The sequence below is a fragment of the Hemicordylus capensis genome, chromosome 1 (genome assembly GCF_027244095.1).
Source record: "Hemicordylus capensis ecotype Gifberg chromosome 1, rHemCap1.1.pri, whole genome shotgun sequence".
Taxonomy (NCBI): Eukaryota; Metazoa; Chordata; class Lepidosauria; order Squamata; family Cordylidae; genus Hemicordylus; species Hemicordylus capensis.
The window spans coordinates 225,691,270-225,709,370 of NC_069657.1; the positions used below are offsets into that span (position 1 = coordinate 225,691,270).

The window sequence follows — 18,101 nt, forward strand, 5'->3', positions numbered from 1 at the left end:
ACCAATGGCTACCACAACTCTGAAATTGGTCACCTTAAAAACTTCATTCTTGGTCACCATTACCTCTGCTAAGATAGTCATTGAGCTGCTGGCACTTCGCGTCAATGAGCCATATACTAAGATCGACCCTGAAAAAGTGGTGATGCGATTAGATTCTGACTTCAGGCCAAAGATCGTCTTGTTCTTCCACCTCAACGATGGCATCATACTGCCAACCTTTCCCAGGAACCTGATCTTGCCTCTAGAATGCTTCATGAATTCCTTGGATGTGCGTAGAGCTATCCTTTACTTAAAGAGGACACAGAGGATTAGGAAGACGAAACACCTATTTGTGACTCTAAGGGGCCAGCACAAAGGTCAGCAGCCATCTCGACATGACTGTCATTCTGGTTGGTAGAGGCCATAAAGCAGTCGTGTGATTTGCAGAAGGTGACTCCACCAAAATTGATAAAGGCTCACTCCACAAGAGTCTACTCTACCTCGGCGGCATATCTGACCAGCATCAGATTTAAGGACATCTACTTAGCAGCCTCCTGGACATCAGACCAGACCTTCGTCAGACACTATGCCTTAGACCAGGGGTGGGGGACCTTGGCCCTCCAGCTGTTGTAGCTCAACAACATCTGGAGGGCCAAGTTTCCCCACCCCTGCCTTAGACCTTCAGTCTGCAGTGGCGACTGAGTTTGGCATGGTGGTTTTGAAGAGGGTGTTAAAATAGCTTGCAGCACCCACCGCCAATGAAGTAGCTCGTGTTTCACCCATGTTTATGTATGTCGCTGGAATCACTATCTAGATAAACAGCTTGCTTACCTGTAACAGATGATCTGGTAACGATTCCACGAAATTCATAAAACCCACTGACCATCCCCACTGCAGACTGCAAGCAGAGACTGACAAACAAGACTTAAAAAGCCAAGCTCAGGCTAACTCAAGGGGCCATTCTTGGTCATCAAGAAACTGAAGAAGGGACACCCAACTGCCACAATGAGTACTGCAGGCATGTGCAGGGGGCAGTTGAGGGCGTTGCGAAGAGCTAACGAACTCTTCCTGAAGCTGGTCTGCACAGGCGCAGAACCTTATGTTTATGAATGTTGTACCAGATAATCTATTACAGGTAAGCAAACTGTTTTTCTGGCCTGCGCAGCTCCTTTCTCCAGCCCTCTGACCTTCCTTCCTCCCCGCCACGCCGCATACCTCCTTCCCCAAGTGCCAAGCGCCAGAGCACCAGCGACCTCCTTCTCACCCCACTCCACAGAAACATTGAGCCGCTCCTCCCCCCCCCCAATCGGCTATCTTCCCCGGAGCCGCTCCTTTCTTTCCCCTCGCCCCACACCATGCCAAAGCACCAGCCGGCTTCCTTCTTCTACCCATCCCACCAGTGAAGTGGATTATTCCTTTCCAGGAAATTACAGGCCAATTAGCTTAACGTCCATTCTAGGCAAATTGATGAAAACAGCATCCCCAAGGATAAAATTGTAAAGCATATAGGCCTTACTGGGAGAGAACCAGCATGGCTTCTACAGAGGTAAATCTTGCCTCACGGACCTTTTGGAGTTCTTTGAGTGTCAATGAGTACACATAACACTAGAACCAGGGGTCACCCCATGAAAGTGATTGCTAGGAAATTTAGGACCAACAAACGGAAGTATTTTTTCACATAATGCATAATCAACTTCTCTGCCTCAGGATGTGGTGACAGCCAACAACCTGGATGGCTTTAAGAGAGGTTTGTATAACTTCATGGAGGAGAGGTCTATCACTGGCTACTAGTTGTAGGGCTATAGACCACCTCTAGCCTCATTGGCAGGATGCCTCTGAGTACCAGTTGCAGGTACAGCAGGAGAGTAACAGCAGGGAGTAACAGCCAGAGGGAGGGCATGCCCTCAACTCTTGCCTGTGGCTTCCAGCGGCATCTGGTGGGCCACTGTGTGAAACTGGATGCTGGACTAGAAGGGCCTTGGGCCTGATCCAGTAGGGCTGTTCTTTTGTTCTCCCCCTCTTCAATCGCCTTTCCCTCCCTCCCTCCCTCCCTGCCGTCAGTCTTGCCCCCTCCCCTTTCCCTCTTTCTTTTTCTCTTTCCCTCTTGTCAAGCCTCCCCCACCCCCTTTCTCCTATTCTTTCGTCAAGCCTCCCCCACCCCCTTTCCCTCTTCGCTTGTCAAGCACCCCCCCCTCTCCCTCCCTTTCTCTCTCGGCTTCCCCACTCTTCTCCATGCATGCGTGCTCGTGTGCGCTCGCGCTCTCTCTCTCTCTCTCTCTCCTATATATATATATATATATAATTGGTAAGTAAGATATAATAGCTGGGCCAGGCACAGAGCATCTGTGCCTCCGGCCAGCCCACCCACTGCCGCTGTTCGCCCCATGCCCAGCTTTCTGGCTGGCTGGCCTCTCCCCACTGCTTTCTCCCCCCCCCCACACACACATATGTGCTTTCTGGCAGGCTGGTCTGCTCTCCCCCCCCCCCCCCGTTTTCTGGCTTGCAGTCCGGCCAGAAATCTGGCCCACCACCTCCTCCCACCCCCTTCTCCCGGCAGCTGGGTCAGGCCGGCCCACCGCCATTGTCTCCTGTACCTGTCGCTATCCCCCAGGCAGCTGCTCTCGTGAGAGCTGACACTCATTGAATAAGCAATGGGTACATTTAGGAGAAATAAATATATAGCTGGTATTTCTTCCCAAAACTACCAAATCAAACCACCACCACCCCAGAGCATATTCCATTGTAAAAGTAGTGCATTCATCTAATTTAAGTGGCAGAGCAAGAGAGGGGGGGAAGAAAGAAAGAGAGTGAGTGACTGAGGCGGTGGCAAAGAGCAAAAAAAGATCTCCCCTAATGTTGTAAAGAACCTCAAAATGGCCAGAGTATTTTGAAATAGGACAGAATGACTGGCGATTTCTGAGGATGATTATGCTGGAATAATTTGGTTTGGTGAATGATACACCCACCTTTCCCCTTTGCTTCTGTTATAGCAAAAAAGCCATATGGAGTTCTGTCCTTCTTCCGTGGTACGGGCGGAAGGAGCCCTGATCTCTCTTCTCAGAAAAAGGAGACCTTGCGTGGAGCAGACAGTGCCTACTACCAGGTTGGGCAGACGGGCAAAGAAGGGGCGGAGAACCAAGGAGCAGAGGCTCAAGGTATTGGGTTTTCCTCTCCCTGCCCTCCCCCTGCTCTTCCTCACTTAGGACAAGGGATTTGTACACAGCTTTTTCACTCAGTTAAAAATGACACCATAGGCCATCAAAAACATGGTTACATTAATGAGAGAGAAAAATACAAGACTGACATTTTAAGAGATTGTGCAAGCTGTACCAATATATAGACCATATATGTACCCCCAAATCTCCTAAAGTATTGAATCTATAATGTTGATGGACGCTTCTATATGGAAACTTTGTTTAGAATATTTGCAGATCTAAAATAAAACACAGTTCTCTTAAATGTATGCTGAATAAAGTCATGATGAACTGCCCTTTTCAAAGTCCAGCTGTGGCAGTGGCTATCCAGGCAGAGGTCTTGTCCAGCTGTGAAATCTTTTAAGTGGAGATGCTGACAAGTCTTCTCTGAATCATTTTGGAACTTTCACTCTGATCTTTTTAGATGGGGCAGTAAATATTTCTCTCAAAAACTAGCTGTGTGCCCTGAAATGTGCTGAACTCTTGCAAGCTTCATTAGACAAAAAAAAATTGCTTTTTTAGCTGTCATTTGTACTTGGTTTTAATGGCACCACTTTTCTGTCAAAGTATAGCAATATTCGAATTACTTTGTTCCTAGACTTCTCTTTAAGACTTTTAACATTTTACTGCACATAGCAATGTTTTATAACTTGGTGTTAGGAAAGCAATCACAGTAAGAGTCTTTTGATTGAGAATAATGAGAGCTCCATTCACCAACAAGAATAACTGGAAACATTTTTCTTGTGTTCTGTAAAATAGCATCCCTATTCCAACTTTCTCTTTGCCCTTTCAGATGAAGGAGACGGCAGTGATGCCCAAAAGAAACAGCTCGCAAATCCACACATTGAACTTCGTAAGTAGGAACCAGTTTGGCAACAGAGAAGAGGGTGGATAGAGAAGCAGAATGAATGACCCTCTGAAAAGTGCCTCATTAATTAGAACCATGGGCTTGCATCCTGATCCTGAATAATTGTGTGGAAGTGAGTTCCACAGATATTGGAGTGTTTCATTGTAGACCGTGTACTTGTCTTGGAGAGTAGATGTTGCTCTGCAAAATGTCCTCTGCTCATTGCACCAGTGTGGTTTGTTCTTATGGCCTCCAGGGCTGCACAATAGAACACTGATGTATGTTGGAAACAAACTTTAGCGTTTAGCAATGGACTTTGGTCAGGACTTGCTGTCACATCTTTGAGAGTCAGTTGGAACCATTCCATATGCAAGTAAAATTTGTCCACGTTTTCTCTTTAGTTTGTCCCTCCTAGTCCCAGGATATTTCTGTGCATCAGTAATCCATCTGTGCACAGAAACTAAATTGCAAGGAAGTGTCCCAGATATTTCCCACAAGATCTTGAGTCTAAAATATGGGTGAACGTGTTTTCTAGAAAATTGGCCTTCTTGCACTCCCTTTATTCATAAATGATATTTTCTGTCCATTGTGTGGTGGTGGTGTTTTTGCAGAATTCTCTGATGCTAATGCCAAGTTCTACTGCCGGATTTATTATGCCGGAGAGTTCCATAAGATGCGTGAAGTGATACTTGGAAGCAGTGAAGAGGATTTTATCCGTTCCCTGTCTCACTCATTGCCCTGGCAAGCACGAGGAGGCAAATCAGGAGCTGCTTTTTACGTGACTGAAGGTAAGGGTTGACTTCTCAGTTTCTCCTTCTATGTAAATGTTGCTTCCACCTTCTTATTCCAGGTGGATGCATTCTGCAAGTAAGTCCACATAGACTAGCTCTCTGCTAATGTTCTAAACTTAGATTGAAACTATAGTTTCCACTTATGATACAATTAAAAAGAACTGGATAACTTGCACACAAATGTTATGTGGATTTTTTTAAAAGCCTCTCTCATGTAATGCCATTGCATGCCAGAGCCAGCATGATGTAGTGGTTTGCATGTTGGACTAGGACAGGGAGACCCGAGTTCAAATCCCCATTCAGCCATGAGACTTGCTGGGTGACTCTGGGCCAGTCACGTATCTCTCAGCCTATCCTGCCTCACAGGGTTGTTGTGGGCGTAAACATAAGCATGTACACTGCTCTAGGCTCCTTGGAGGAAGAGCAGGATATAAATGTAAAAGTAAATACTATTATGCATGTTGTTCTTTAGATGATCGATTCATCTTGAAGCAGATGCCCCGCCTAGAAGTCCAGTCCTTCCTAGACTTTGCCCCACACTACTTCATATACATTACTAATGCTGTTCAGCAGAAGGTAGGATTGGCAAAATGTGTTTTCCATGACTTTAATCTTGACCTCCTGATTTTAAACATTTTTTTTTTGCTTGTCATATTCAACAAAATTGATTTTGAGGGAGAATCTGGCAAATCAGTCTTTTGCTGATCTCTCCCTTTCAATGTGTTCTAATGTATTGTGAACATTAGATTTGACTTGAAATATGAGCACCGTCTTAGTGAACAAATCCATTGTGTTCTGTGTTTCAGAAGCCAACGGCTTTGGCCAAGATTCTTGGAGTGTATCGAATTGGTTACAAGAATTCTCAAAACAACACTGAGAAGAAGCTTGATCTACTGGTCATGGAAAATCTCTTCTATGGCCGAAAGATGGCTCAGGTGAGTAAGTAGCTCGTCTCCATTAACAGCAAGCTTGTTTCTCTATTCGTTTGCTGTTTTTCTTATCCTTAGGAGCAGGGGCGTAGCAAGATTGGAGTAGGCCCAGAGACAAGATTTTGAAATGCCCCCCTCCCCCCACCTGAAGCTCAGCTCATGAAGTAAAGAAATCTTAAATAAGGCTGAATAGTGGTAACAAAAAACATGCGTGTATATATGTATATATATATATATATATATATATATATATATATATATATATATATATATATACACACACACAAACACACACACACACACGATGCAAGTCATTTAATAGTTTATAGTCATAATAGGAATTTAGGCGAAAGGTGTCTCCTTTGGCAAATAAGTTGCTGCCTTTTGTCTTAATTCTCCTTCTGAACCTGGGGATATTGGTGCAAACTATATAAGCCTGCTGCTTTGCTTGTTAGAATTCTAAACTTCATAGAAGTACCTGTTCTGATTTCTGAAATGAACTGATAGTGCACATGTAGAGAGCTTCTGAATTCTCTGCTGATTTTAGGTGGGGAGGTGCTGCACAAACTTTGTTCTATTAAGTCAAGTATTGCTGCTGATCTGGGATTTTGAAGATGGGTGAAACTACTCCCTCTGCTCCTTCCCAGTGAAATCGTTTCCTTTTTGCTGCTAGGTGTTTGATCTGAAAGGTTCTTTGCGGAATAGAAATGTGAAAACAGACACCGGGAAAGAGAGCTGTGATGTGGTCCTGCTGGATGAAAACCTCTTGAAGCTGGTGCGGGACAATCCCTTGTACATCCGTTCTCACTCCAAGGCTGTACTGAAGCTTTCTATCCACAGCGACTCTCATTTTCTTTCCAGTCATCTCATCATTGACTATTCTCTTCTGGTGGGCCGGGATGATACTACCGATGAACTTGTAGTTGGGATTATTGGTATGTAACCTTTGACCCCAAACAGTCAAGGGCGGGCTGTTTGCGTGAGAGCCACTTTATACGATATGGCTGCCATGTGTCACCTGCATGGAACTGCTTCCATGTGGCAGCAGCCTCACATAGCAAGCTATTTGCGTGGACTGGTACTGCTTGGAACAGATCGCCGCCCCATTTCTTGTTGTTTGCCATACCACTGTAATCTAATGCTTGCAAATGTTTTTAGCTGGAGGTGTAGAGATTAGCCATTTCATGGTTGATACAGTGAGCCAGTGAGTGTCCTACTGTGTGGAGCAACAAACTGTACAGCAGTAGTATATAATAGTATTTTAAAGTTTAAATGGTGTTTATGTAAAACTCGCACCTTATTGCAATCCACAGAATATTCATTTCATTTAAATCTCAACATAGGACCGCTGACCTTGAGATTCAAACAGTCCAGAATGCCTATGTATTTCCTGGAACCTATTATGATGATGATGATGATGATGATGATTTCTACACCGCCCTTCCAACAACCATTTATTTGATGCATTTCATGTTTAGTTAGGGGTGTGCCGTGTTGCGATTCAGCTGCCAAACTGCAGGGCACATCCATTTAAAACCAAAGCTTACACAGCCCCTTTAAAGTGGAGGAGAGCAGGTCCATACCTCCTCCTCCTCCTCCACCTCCTCCTCCTCCTCCACTCACCACCATCCCGGCGCTCTCCTCAACTGTGCCCACATGCCGGCGGGGTGTCTCCCAGCTGCCCCCGCATGACACGGGCACATACATGGCCTCCACATGGTTGCTGACTAGGCAAATGGCCACCACCACACAGGGGCAGCTCGGAGATGCCTCACCAGCGTGCAGGCATAGCTAGAGGTAGCACCAGGATGATGGCAATGGTGGCAAGTGGAGGAGGATCAGGAGGCATAGACCGGCTCTCCTCTGTTTTAAAGGGTCTGTATAAGTCCTTTGTTTTAAAGGGATGGGCCCTGCAATTCGGCAGCTGAGTCACGATTCAGCACATCGCTTGTCTTAGTCACTTTCAGTCAAATTGCTTTGTACCAAACGCCTTAGAACTCATGCCCAAAGCAAGAGTATTTCCCTACACTTACTAGAGGATATCAGACAGCCTCAAAGTCGTGGCTGTGTTGTAAAGGGCAAACCATAGCCTTCTAGAACTGACTTTCCCATTTCTTCTGTACAAAAGATGTTTTTGTTGTCCGAATGAAATAAGATAATAACTTACCCACGCACCACCTGATTTTAGGATTCTGTTGTCAGTTGCACATAATTGGGTGTCTCTCTCAAGTAATCATCACTGAAATGGGAAATGTTTAATATGGGTTCTGATGCCGTAAATGCCATTTTTACTAACGCTGCTCGAAATCTGAAGGAATACACCCTGTCATGCCTCAGTATAATGAGCTAGGAAAAGGGATGGATATGAACATGTTAAGAGGATCACAGGAGTGGGGAAATGAGGTGCCCTGCAGTTAGGAGCATCTCCGTTATGAGGAGCAAAGTACTTTACCACTGTTGTGATGGAATTTGATTCTTTAACCATGGTATGGCATAACTTGATCTGTTATGCCCTGATGTCATTGCACAGGTTTCCATGGGTAGTGTTTTGAGGACTTCTGTAAAATGTGCACCATTAACCAAGTGTCAGATTGGCCTTGCTCTGAGCCCTATATCTAACTCAAGTGGTATACTTTTATTACAGACTACATCCGCACATTTACTTGGGACAAGAAACTTGAAATGGTGGTTAAGTCAACAGGCATTTTAGGAGGACAAGGTGAGTCCAAGATGCCCTTTCCAGCCAGCGCTACTCTCTACCCTTCAGCTCCCCTCTTAAACTATCAGTTAATTCCAGTAATTATTCTTGAAGGAGTATGCCAAATAAGAGAATAACTTCAGGCATCCCTGGTAATCGCTCCAGCAGGGCCCCTCAGAGCTGATACTGGGCCTCGACCTTTTTCTTGGATGAGGCAGGGCCGTCTTTAGGGCGGCACAACCAGGGCAATGGCCCCAAGCCCTGCGCTGGCACAGGCCCCGCTCTGGGCACATTGCAGCCTGCCCTGCTCTCTCTCCCTGTCCCAGCAATTTATCTTTTCCCTCCGCAGCCTAGCCGAAGGCTGCCCTCTTTTTTTCTTTTATTCTTTAAGCTAAGCACAGGCTTGCCTGCTGTTGAAAGGCTCCCTGCCCACAAGCTGCTACAGCTCCCTCCTCACTCACCATTGCCACCTCCCAGCTGTTCAGGTGGGCGGGGCTTCCAGAGAGTCCTGTCATGGCATAACACCCTTTGACCCGCAGCCTAATGCTTTGCAATGTCATGCTGCTGAAATGGTGTGGATACTTACCCTGTTGGTGGTGTTTAGCCCTAAGTGGCAGTTGTATGTAAAGTTCAAAGTGGAATGTTTGTAAACAGGAGCGATGTGCAAGAATTGGTTTGGCACTCCTTTTATGGAGCACTGAACCAGTTAGGAAGTCTGGCGTTTGAGCCAGTTCGGACGCTGGGTGGGTGGGTGTCTGGGTCAGGGAGGGTGCTCTTACCCACCCCACCAATTTCCCCCAGCTGGTGCTCTCCCCAAAACTGTTGCCACAGAGCTGCAGCGTACCTCCCTGCAGCCCTGGTGTGCGTCCTACTGAAAGTGGCGCATGTACACCAGCCGCTTCTGGTAGGACACACACCAGGGCTGCAGGGAGGTACGCTGCAGCTCCGTGGCAACAGTTTTGGGGAGAGTGCCAGTGGGAGGAAAGTGGCAGGGTAGGTAAGAACACCCTCCCTTCCCCTTAAAGCCCCCCCCCCCTCCAGGGAGTAAACAAACTGCCCGTAACTCAGTTCCATTTTCATCTTTATCCCAGACTTCTGGGCTGATACCTCAAGTGGTGTTTCTCTCTAATTGGTAGGGGAGGAATAATCTCCTGGGGGATTTTGACCCATCTGAGTGGATTTTGTAGTACATGTTTTATAGAACGTGTAGATCTGGTTGCTGAAGGCCCTTTTGTCAAATACCATCTTGCTCAAAGCATTTAGTTGTTATGAAATGTAGCTTTAGCCATTACCATGTTCTTACTGTTGCCTCTAGTTAATCATGTTTGTGTGTGTGTTGTTTTTACACATTTATTAGGTAAAATGCCCACTGTAGTATCTCCAGAATTGTACCGGACCAGGTTTTGTGAAGCAATGGACAAGTATTTTTTGATGGTGCCAGATCACTGGACAGGACTGAGCCTGCAATGCTAAGCTACAGCACCTCTTGGGTGATACGGTGGAACTCCTTTTTGTTTTGAGAAGGGCACACGGTCATGCTGTCCTTCCCCGCCCCCCACCCTTCCTCCCCTCAGTCTCTTCAACAGCAGCTAAAGGATCTTCAGCCACCACTGGCACAAATTGTGTGTGTCTGCAGGGTGAAGTCTGCACTTTAAATTTTGATGCAAGAACATTCATGGAAGAGGTTGGAGGATACTGCTCATTGCAATTCAGGATCAGAGCTGGATTGTATTTCACAAGGACACAGATTGTACTTCCAAATAAAAGAGCCTTGCACTAGGTTACTGGAAACCAGGTTGGAGCACTGAAACCTAATCTTGGTCTGTTCATGATGATGGCTGGCACACTTTATACCATGTCCTAATATGGAGAACAGTGGACAGTCTTCAACATAAGCATCTCAGCTATGAGGAACAAAGTACTTTACCGCTGTTGTGATGGAAGTTGATTCTTTATCAATTGTAGGACAAAACTTCTGTTATGCACTGATGTCATTGCACAGGTTTCCATGAGCAGTATTTAGAGGATTTTAGCCATTTAGATATACCACATGGTCATTTGGAACACCAGTTTTCTTTTAATGATATGAAACTTGTTTACCGTCATATATATTGTACTGTGGGGCAGCTGGTATCCTAGCTTAGATTTCAGTACAGACACTAGTAAACAGAGCTGTCCTGTTTCAATTTGGTCTCTGTGGCAGGATGGGGGGGAATCACAGCTACAAACCAATTTTTCTCAGAAAGAAATCCCTTGACTGGCCCATATATTAAAAGGGCATCAGTCTTGATAGAAACCTCTAGATACTACCATAAAATTTCTTTTGACTGATTACATTTCTCCTCATCCTCAGCCAGGGACACTTGATTATTACAAATGTTTTTGTTTTGGAGCAAGCAAGGTACTAAACTTTCATTCAGTAACAGCTGCCTTAACGATTCATTCCACCAGTGTAGATCTTCCTGGTTCCTCTTCATTTCAGTACCATGTTGTGGCATATATACTCAAGTTCCTGTACTTAACACATTTAGGCTGTGTTAAGTAACTAGGTGGTTTATCAAAAGTTCCTTTATCAGTACAGAAACTCATGTTTTGGTTTTATAGGTGCTTCAGACATTAACTGAACCACCATGGGGTATGTGTGGCATAACAGACCAGCTATGTAGGGAGTTGGGCATTTTTGCAACCTGACAATAAGCACTTTTTAATTTTTTGTTGTAAATAGAAGTTTATTTTAGTTGAACATAATAAAGGCCAGTAAAAATAAAGGTGTGTTGGTAGTTAAGGAGGCAAAACTAATGCTGTCCTTAAATTCAGTTTTCTAGGCAATTAAGATTCAACACACATGAAGTAATATGCAAGAGATGATCTTTTCCCTGCAGTAGAAAAGCCTAAATCCACATTAAGAACCGCTTTCCATGCCCTGGGAAAATGTGGGCACCATTCCATTGTAACTGAAGCATCAGCAAAAGCTATCATGCTGTGTTCCTGTAGATGCAACACCTAGAGTGAGATCTTCCCTAGTCTTTGAGACTTACCTTGTAGCACTCAGTTGCTTGAAATCATTTCCCCTTTTGTCTAGCTCACATCTACTATCGAAGCTGGGCTGGAGCAAATGGCTTGAAGCAATAGAGCACAACAAGGTGAGGCAGGAGAGGATGGTTTTATGTCCTTGATTTACATACTTCATGTCACCTGTAAAATGGACCTTGTCCCTTGCTTCTTATGTGGCCCATTGCACATGTGCAGCGGCCTCCAAAATGACCGCCACAACTACACAGAGGCCTGGAACGGGCCAAAAACCACCTGAACCAAGCAGCAGGGGGTGGATCTCCAGAGGTCACCCCCCCCACGTGGCCCTGAAGGCGGTGTGTGTGTGTACACGCACGCGCACACACCCCGAACTGGCTAGGGCTGTTCGGCTCGAGATTGAGCTGAACAGGGGCAGGATCAGTTCAAGGCTGGCATGACACTGAACCCTCGAACTGGGCATATTTGTCGAGCCGGTTTGAATTCAAACCTTTTTGCACACTCCTAATAAATGCAGACTTTGAAAAGGCAGGTAAATGGCTACATAAACACTTGTACAGATGCAAGATCCATAGCCCTGAGGTCCTAGCCTCCTCTTGAAATCCCACAGCCTTAATGTGATCAGCTAAATCCATGCAAGTGTTCTTGTGAGCCACTTGTTCCGTGTCTAAACTTGTGTGCATAGCTGCAAAGCGTGTAACTTGCTCTACAGCGAGAGCATTACCAGTGGTGCATTTTCACAGCTCACTAGTTTTTAGGCAGATACTAATACTGTTAATTGTATAATCATACTTGGACAAGGCTTTCCAGGCCTTGTCTGCACGTGCAGCAGGATGTGGTGGCAGAACTGCGAAGTGATGGAGGGGCTGTTCCCCTTCAGACTGGAGTGAGAGAAGTTCCCCGTGGCTGCTGTTGCAGACTTAATTTCCAGTGGTAATGACTTCTAGAGGTGTGGGGAGCAACAATGGTCCTGCAGGTGTTGCTGCTCCACTATGACCTGGGAAGCAGCCGTAACACGTGGTGACCTGAGATGAAACTCTGCAGAACATCTACCCCCGCCCCTCCCCAGCACTCCCTTCTGCCTCTGCCACCACCTGTCAAGAGAACAGAGCCAGGAGCCACATAATACCATTATTGGGTGCCACCAGTAACAGCTGGTATTTCAAAATGTCACTGTTGAGGGCAGTATATATATCCACCTATACATTAGACCTTTGTACTGTTGAGTTTATTTGAGAATCTTTATGGCTGAAAAGTGGTATACAAATGATGATAAAATGAAAGAAGTGAAGATTTACAGGCCCGGCCTGCACATGGTGTGGAATCCTCATGTGACAGCTTGAGATTGAATGTGGGGGTACGTCACTTTAAAATATATCCCCATGGGGGGGAATCACCCTGGGCTGGAAAGAACTAAAACGTCAGGGAGATAGATTTTAGTTCCTCTCTTTCCCTTATATGCTTTAGTGTTTTTTTGCAGGGAGCTAGTTTACAAAAAGCATTTGATTTGTAACCTCTCATCTGCACTCCAAAGTGGTATTCATTCTACTACAAGCCCTCTTCAGAAGTTACAGAGGGCAGCCATGTTCATGCTTACAAGGGAGGAAGCGAGGAGCAAATCTTGCCCTGATGCTGTCACTCATGCCTAACAAACATGCCTACAGCACTGTTTGTCTGAAGGGGGACACACTGTAAGCATGTTCAGTGGTGATTACATGAGCTGCAACTTGCATTGATCCAGGTTGTAGCTCACGGACTTGCTGTTAAACACTCTTACGGTGCATCCCCCTTCAGACAACAGCACCCTAAGCGGCTTCAGGCGCAAGCGGCAGGGTGGGACTTCCTCCCTCTTTTCCTCCTGGTAAGTGTGAGTGCAGCTGCCCTCTATAACATCTGAAGAGGGCTACACTCTACTGCCTATGTAGAATCTGCCTGTTGGCAAGCTTACATCTGTGGAACTGTCAAAACTGTCCGGGATCTTCAACATACAAAAACTGTATTGAAGCTGTATAGGCTAAAGATGGGTAGTCAATGGGATGAACACTGGGAAAGAGCCAAGGCGGCCCATAAGAGATCTGCTTTCTACTAAGTTGTGCATAGCTCACATGTTGTAACTTCCACTCAGAAGAATGATGGTTGGGTTTTTGCATTATAGGACAGGTTAATGCCAAATGGCAGGATTGTCAAGTGGTGCATAGATCTCCTCTTCTAAATGGCTAGCATTTGAGGATTTCCCTATTCAGCTTCTCCACCACTGACTTCCTCTATTTTCTAGAAAGCAATAAATGACATTTATCAGAATGTTTCACATCTTGAAAGATCTAATATCAGGCACCAGAACGTGATGGGTTCTGACAAAGTTCCTGACTTCTGTCAGTAGAGGTCATGTGCTAACACAGTATTCTAGAAGCATTTTATTCGTACAGTATTAAAGTTCCAGTCAGTGCAATATGTTTTCAATTTTGCTGTGTGAATTCCATTTGTCTGTGTATATAGAGTAAATAATGTTTCTGACTATGGAGCAGACATGCTTCATTAACTGTTCTTCTGTTAGGTGGAGACGAGGGACCATCTGATAAATGCCACTTGAAGTGTCTTGATCCTATTATGAACAATGACAATTCACTCTTGAGTTGGGGTATTTGTGTAGTACAGTTCTTAAAATGGCAACTCCTACTGCTCTTACACACAGAGTGGCATTGTAGCTATTAAAATATTTTGGGCAGAGGGGCTGTTTTTGGAGTTGGCTGCCACAAAGTGGGAAAGTAGTTTAATGAATTCCCGTAAAATACCGCAGACCAGATGTATGTTGAAAACACTTATTTAATGTATCATAATTTGTATATTTCTATCCTACCTTGGCTCTGGATGTATTTTTATGATCCTGACATGCTAAACGATTGAATTACCTTGGCTACTTTGGTTTCCAAACTGTGTGTGGGGGAGCGGTGGGCGGGGGAGAGAGAGAAATAAAATTCAAGTGTACTTAGCGTGTTGTATTGCTTTATTCTTAGATAAGACACTTGTTGGTTTTGTTCACAAAAGAACAATAGATGTACATATTAGGATACCTAGAACAATATTCAGTATTTTATCCTCAAAGGTGTGTATATCAGGGGTCCAATAAAACCTCCATTTATCTTCTGATGAAATCCAGCAAGAGAGGTCTTTATAATAGTCCAAGATGCCAGGGCGTAGGGCTGAGAGAGACTCCTGAGAGAGAGGCTTCTCTGTAGCCTTGGAGAAGCCGCTGCCAGTCTGTGTAGACCAGTGATTCTCAAACTTGGGTCCTCAGGTGTTATTGGACTTCAGCTCCCATAATCCCCAACCAAAGGCCACTGAGGCTGGGGATTATGGGAGTTGAAGTCCAATAACACCTGAGGACCCAAGTTTGAGAATCACTGGTGTAGACAATACTGAGCTTGATGGACTAATGGTCTGACTTAATATATGGCAGCTTCCTAGGTTCCTGTGGTGATGTGGGGGGGGGGGCAAATGCTCCTGGGCCCCCAAGGGGGGCCCCTGCCAGCTTGGGAACAGCTTGCTCTTTAATTTTCCCCTCCTGCCTCTTCCAAAAAGAAGGTGGGAGGGCAGGGACCAATCTTCACTTTTTGTCCTAAGGCCACTCCAACCCTGCTAACATTCCTGCAAGGTGTGATTGGCACGATCACACCTTGTATAGTATAGTGACCAGTCTTTATATAAAAGTATAGTGATCAGGCTCCGCTTTCTCTAAAGGGTTAACAGGAAGTGAACCCCTGTCTTGACTGACAGGCTGGTGACCTCCAGGGCTCGACCAGCCAGGTGGGTGTTGCATGAGAGCTGCAGGGGGGATTCTGGGAACAAGAAAGGAAGTCTGGGCAGAGAGTCGGCAGCCTCATGGCGGAGACTGTAGAATAATCTCTCAGGGTGATAGATCTGCAGGAGGCTTCATTCTCATCAGGAGTTTGGTGAGTTCAAGGGAAGAAGCCGGGGCTTATGGCTTGGGGAATTTAGTGTAAGGAAACGTTAATTTAGTCAGATCGCATCAGGAATATATATTTCTTTGTGTGCTGCTTTGCATGTTCCTAGATATCTGTTCTGTATAACTGAGTAACAAAGATTTCAATGTGTGCTACCCCAGAACAGCCTGGGCGCTTTTGAACTATTCTTGTAACCAACTAAGTATTTTTAAGTGTTTCTAAAAAGCTAAACACCTCAGACAGAACCAGTCAGTAGTAACTGAATAAAAGTCCACCTCCCCCGTTCTTTTTACAGACCTCTTCTGGGTTGGTTATTAATTCAACAAGGGGGAAGGGGGAGAACATGTCTTAAATAGAGCTTGGCCAATAAGTAATTAACTCCACATGTAGGCAAAATGCATGGGAGGAAAACTTTTTTTTCTTTATTCCTGCTTATTAGGAAGGGGGAGTATATTTTTGGTATTTGCCCAATACCCAGTTAAAGAGAAACTCTGTACTAAAGCATTCTAGTCCAACAGTCAGACCTCAGAAAGCCTTAGAGTGCTTGGTGGCAGTGAGATTAACATACCAGAATATTTTCTTTCTTCTTCTGGGTTTTGGAAAGTTAAGGATTTGTTCATAGGTAGTTTCTCAGAACACTCTACAGAAATGACTCATCGCTGATAAGAATCATTCCTGAGCTAGGTGACTAAGAAGGCTGCTAAGAGCTGGTTAAAATCAGTTCAGCCAGTTTATTTGTTAACTGACCTGCGTCAGGAAAGGAAATTTTCCACTACCCACAATACACTACACCTCCACGTGGATATATTTTCTGCCTTGGTGAGGAATCAGTGACATGGTTAACTTTGGCCTACAAGTATATTGCTAGAAGAGTAAGCTCCATCATACTTCAGGCTGAAAGCAGCAGCTACTATAAGGAATCCCACAGCACCTACTCAGATAGGAATGCCAGAAGTGCACCTCAGGGGGTATGGGAGCAGATAAAAGAATGCACAGCCTATATCTTGACTTGGTGACCAAAGGAGGACACTGATCTCTTGCAAAGAAAACTAATCCTACCTGCCCCCTTTGATTCCTGGCTCTTCCTTGTTTGTTTTATTTAATTTATCATATTTTTATACCGCTTGATATGTACATCCCCAGGCGGTATACAAAATTTAAAAATTCCACAAAATACAGTAAAAAATAATCTCATTCAAACAAACAAACAAATTAAACAGTTTAAAATTAATTTCAGTTAAAAGCCTGAGAAAACAGGTGTGTCTTGAGGGTCTTCCTAAAATCAAATAGAGAAGGAGATGCTCTTATTTCAACAGGAAGCATATTCCAAAGCCCTGGGGCAGCCACAGAGAAGGCCCGGTCCTGAGTTGTCATGAAACAAGCTGATGGCAACTGTAACCGGACCTCTACAGAAAATCATAATAGGTGACAGGGTTCATGACAAAGAAGGCACACTCTTAAATACCCTGGCCCAAGCCATTAAGGGCTTTATAGATAATAATCCACACCTTGTATTTCGCCTGGAAACATATCGGCAGCCACTGCAGTTCATTTAAAATCAGTGTTATGTGATCCCTTCGGGTTGTCCCAGAGACCAGTCTGGCTGCTGCGTTCTCTACCAATTCTGGTTTCTCAACTATGTACAAAGGCAGCCCCATGTAGAATGCATTACAGTAGTCAAGCCTGGAGTTTACGAGCATATACACCACTGTTTTAAGTCATTTACCTCCAGAAATGGTCATAGCTGACTATCAGCTGAGGCCTCAATTTGATAAACCAGAGAGAGTTTTGGATCCAGGAGCTACAAACTTGATCTTTCAGGAGGAGTGTAGCCCCACAGTAGGTTACAGTAACCCCAGAACAGGCAGATCTAAACCATCTCTTGGGTCCCAAACACCCAATCAGTAACACCATTTTATTGGGATTCAATTTGTTTGTTATCCCTCATCCAGCCCATTACCGCTTCCAGGCAGGCATTTAGGGAAGTTTTGCCATTTCTGATGAGGTTGATATGGAAACATAGGTCTGGGTGTCATCAGCATACTGATAACACCCTGCATCAAACCTCCTGATGATCTCGCCCAGTGGTTTCATGTAGATGTTAAAGAGCATTTTAGACAGTATGGAGCCTTGTGAAACTCCATACTTTAGTTTTTGCTTTGCAGAACAGCAGTCTCCAAGCAACACCATCTCAAATCTACCAGAGAGGTAGGAACAGAAACACCGTAAAACAACCAATCCCACCCTCTTCAGGTGATCCAGAAGAATACCATGGTCAATGATATCGAAAGCTTCTGAGAAATCCAAAAGGTTCACACTCCCTCTGTTGATAGCCAATTGCAGATAATCCATCTGCCATCCAAGGCAGTCTCAACCCCATAGCTTGCTCAAAAGCCAGTTTGAAATGGGTCTAGACAATCTTTATCATTCAAAACTGCCTGGAGCTGAGGCCATCACCTGCTCAATCACCTTTGTCAGGGTCTGGCCAACTGCCAGGGAAGATCATGGGACAGAACGGAGCTGCTGCAACAGGATGCGGCTTGGAAAGTTCGTCTTGACCAGACTTGGCTGCACGCTGTCGACACGGTGGTTGACAAATGTTGCTTTTCAGCAGTGAGTAGAAAGCTAGTGACGTGATTTATACTGCAAGCCGAGAGCTCCCAGCTGGCAG

At 45.0% G+C, this 18,101-nt stretch overlaps 1 protein-coding gene across 5 annotated transcripts in view; it reads left to right on the top strand.

Annotated features, from left to right (window-relative positions):
* PIKFYVE (phosphoinositide kinase, FYVE-type zinc finger containing) overlaps nt 1-10,218 on the top strand; it is a 121,726-nt gene extending 111,508 nt beyond the window's left edge. For all 5 annotated transcript variants that reach the window (XM_053282805.1, XM_053282804.1, XM_053282803.1 and 2 more), the window contains 8 exons: nt 2,970-3,134; nt 3,967-4,026; nt 4,632-4,808; nt 5,284-5,387; nt 5,618-5,746; nt 6,414-6,675; nt 8,385-8,459; nt 9,796-10,218. In XM_053282805.1, coding sequence (XP_053138780.1) covers nt 2,970-3,134; nt 3,967-4,026; nt 4,632-4,808; nt 5,284-5,387; nt 5,618-5,746; nt 6,414-6,675; nt 8,385-8,459; nt 9,796-9,911 — 1,088 coding nt within the window. In that variant the 3' untranslated portion in view covers nt 9,912-10,218. The remainder of the gene's footprint in view (nt 1-2,969; nt 3,135-3,966; nt 4,027-4,631; nt 4,809-5,283; nt 5,388-5,617; nt 5,747-6,413; nt 6,676-8,384; nt 8,460-9,795) is intronic.
* The last annotated feature ends 7,883 nt before the right edge of the window (nt 10,219-18,101 follow it).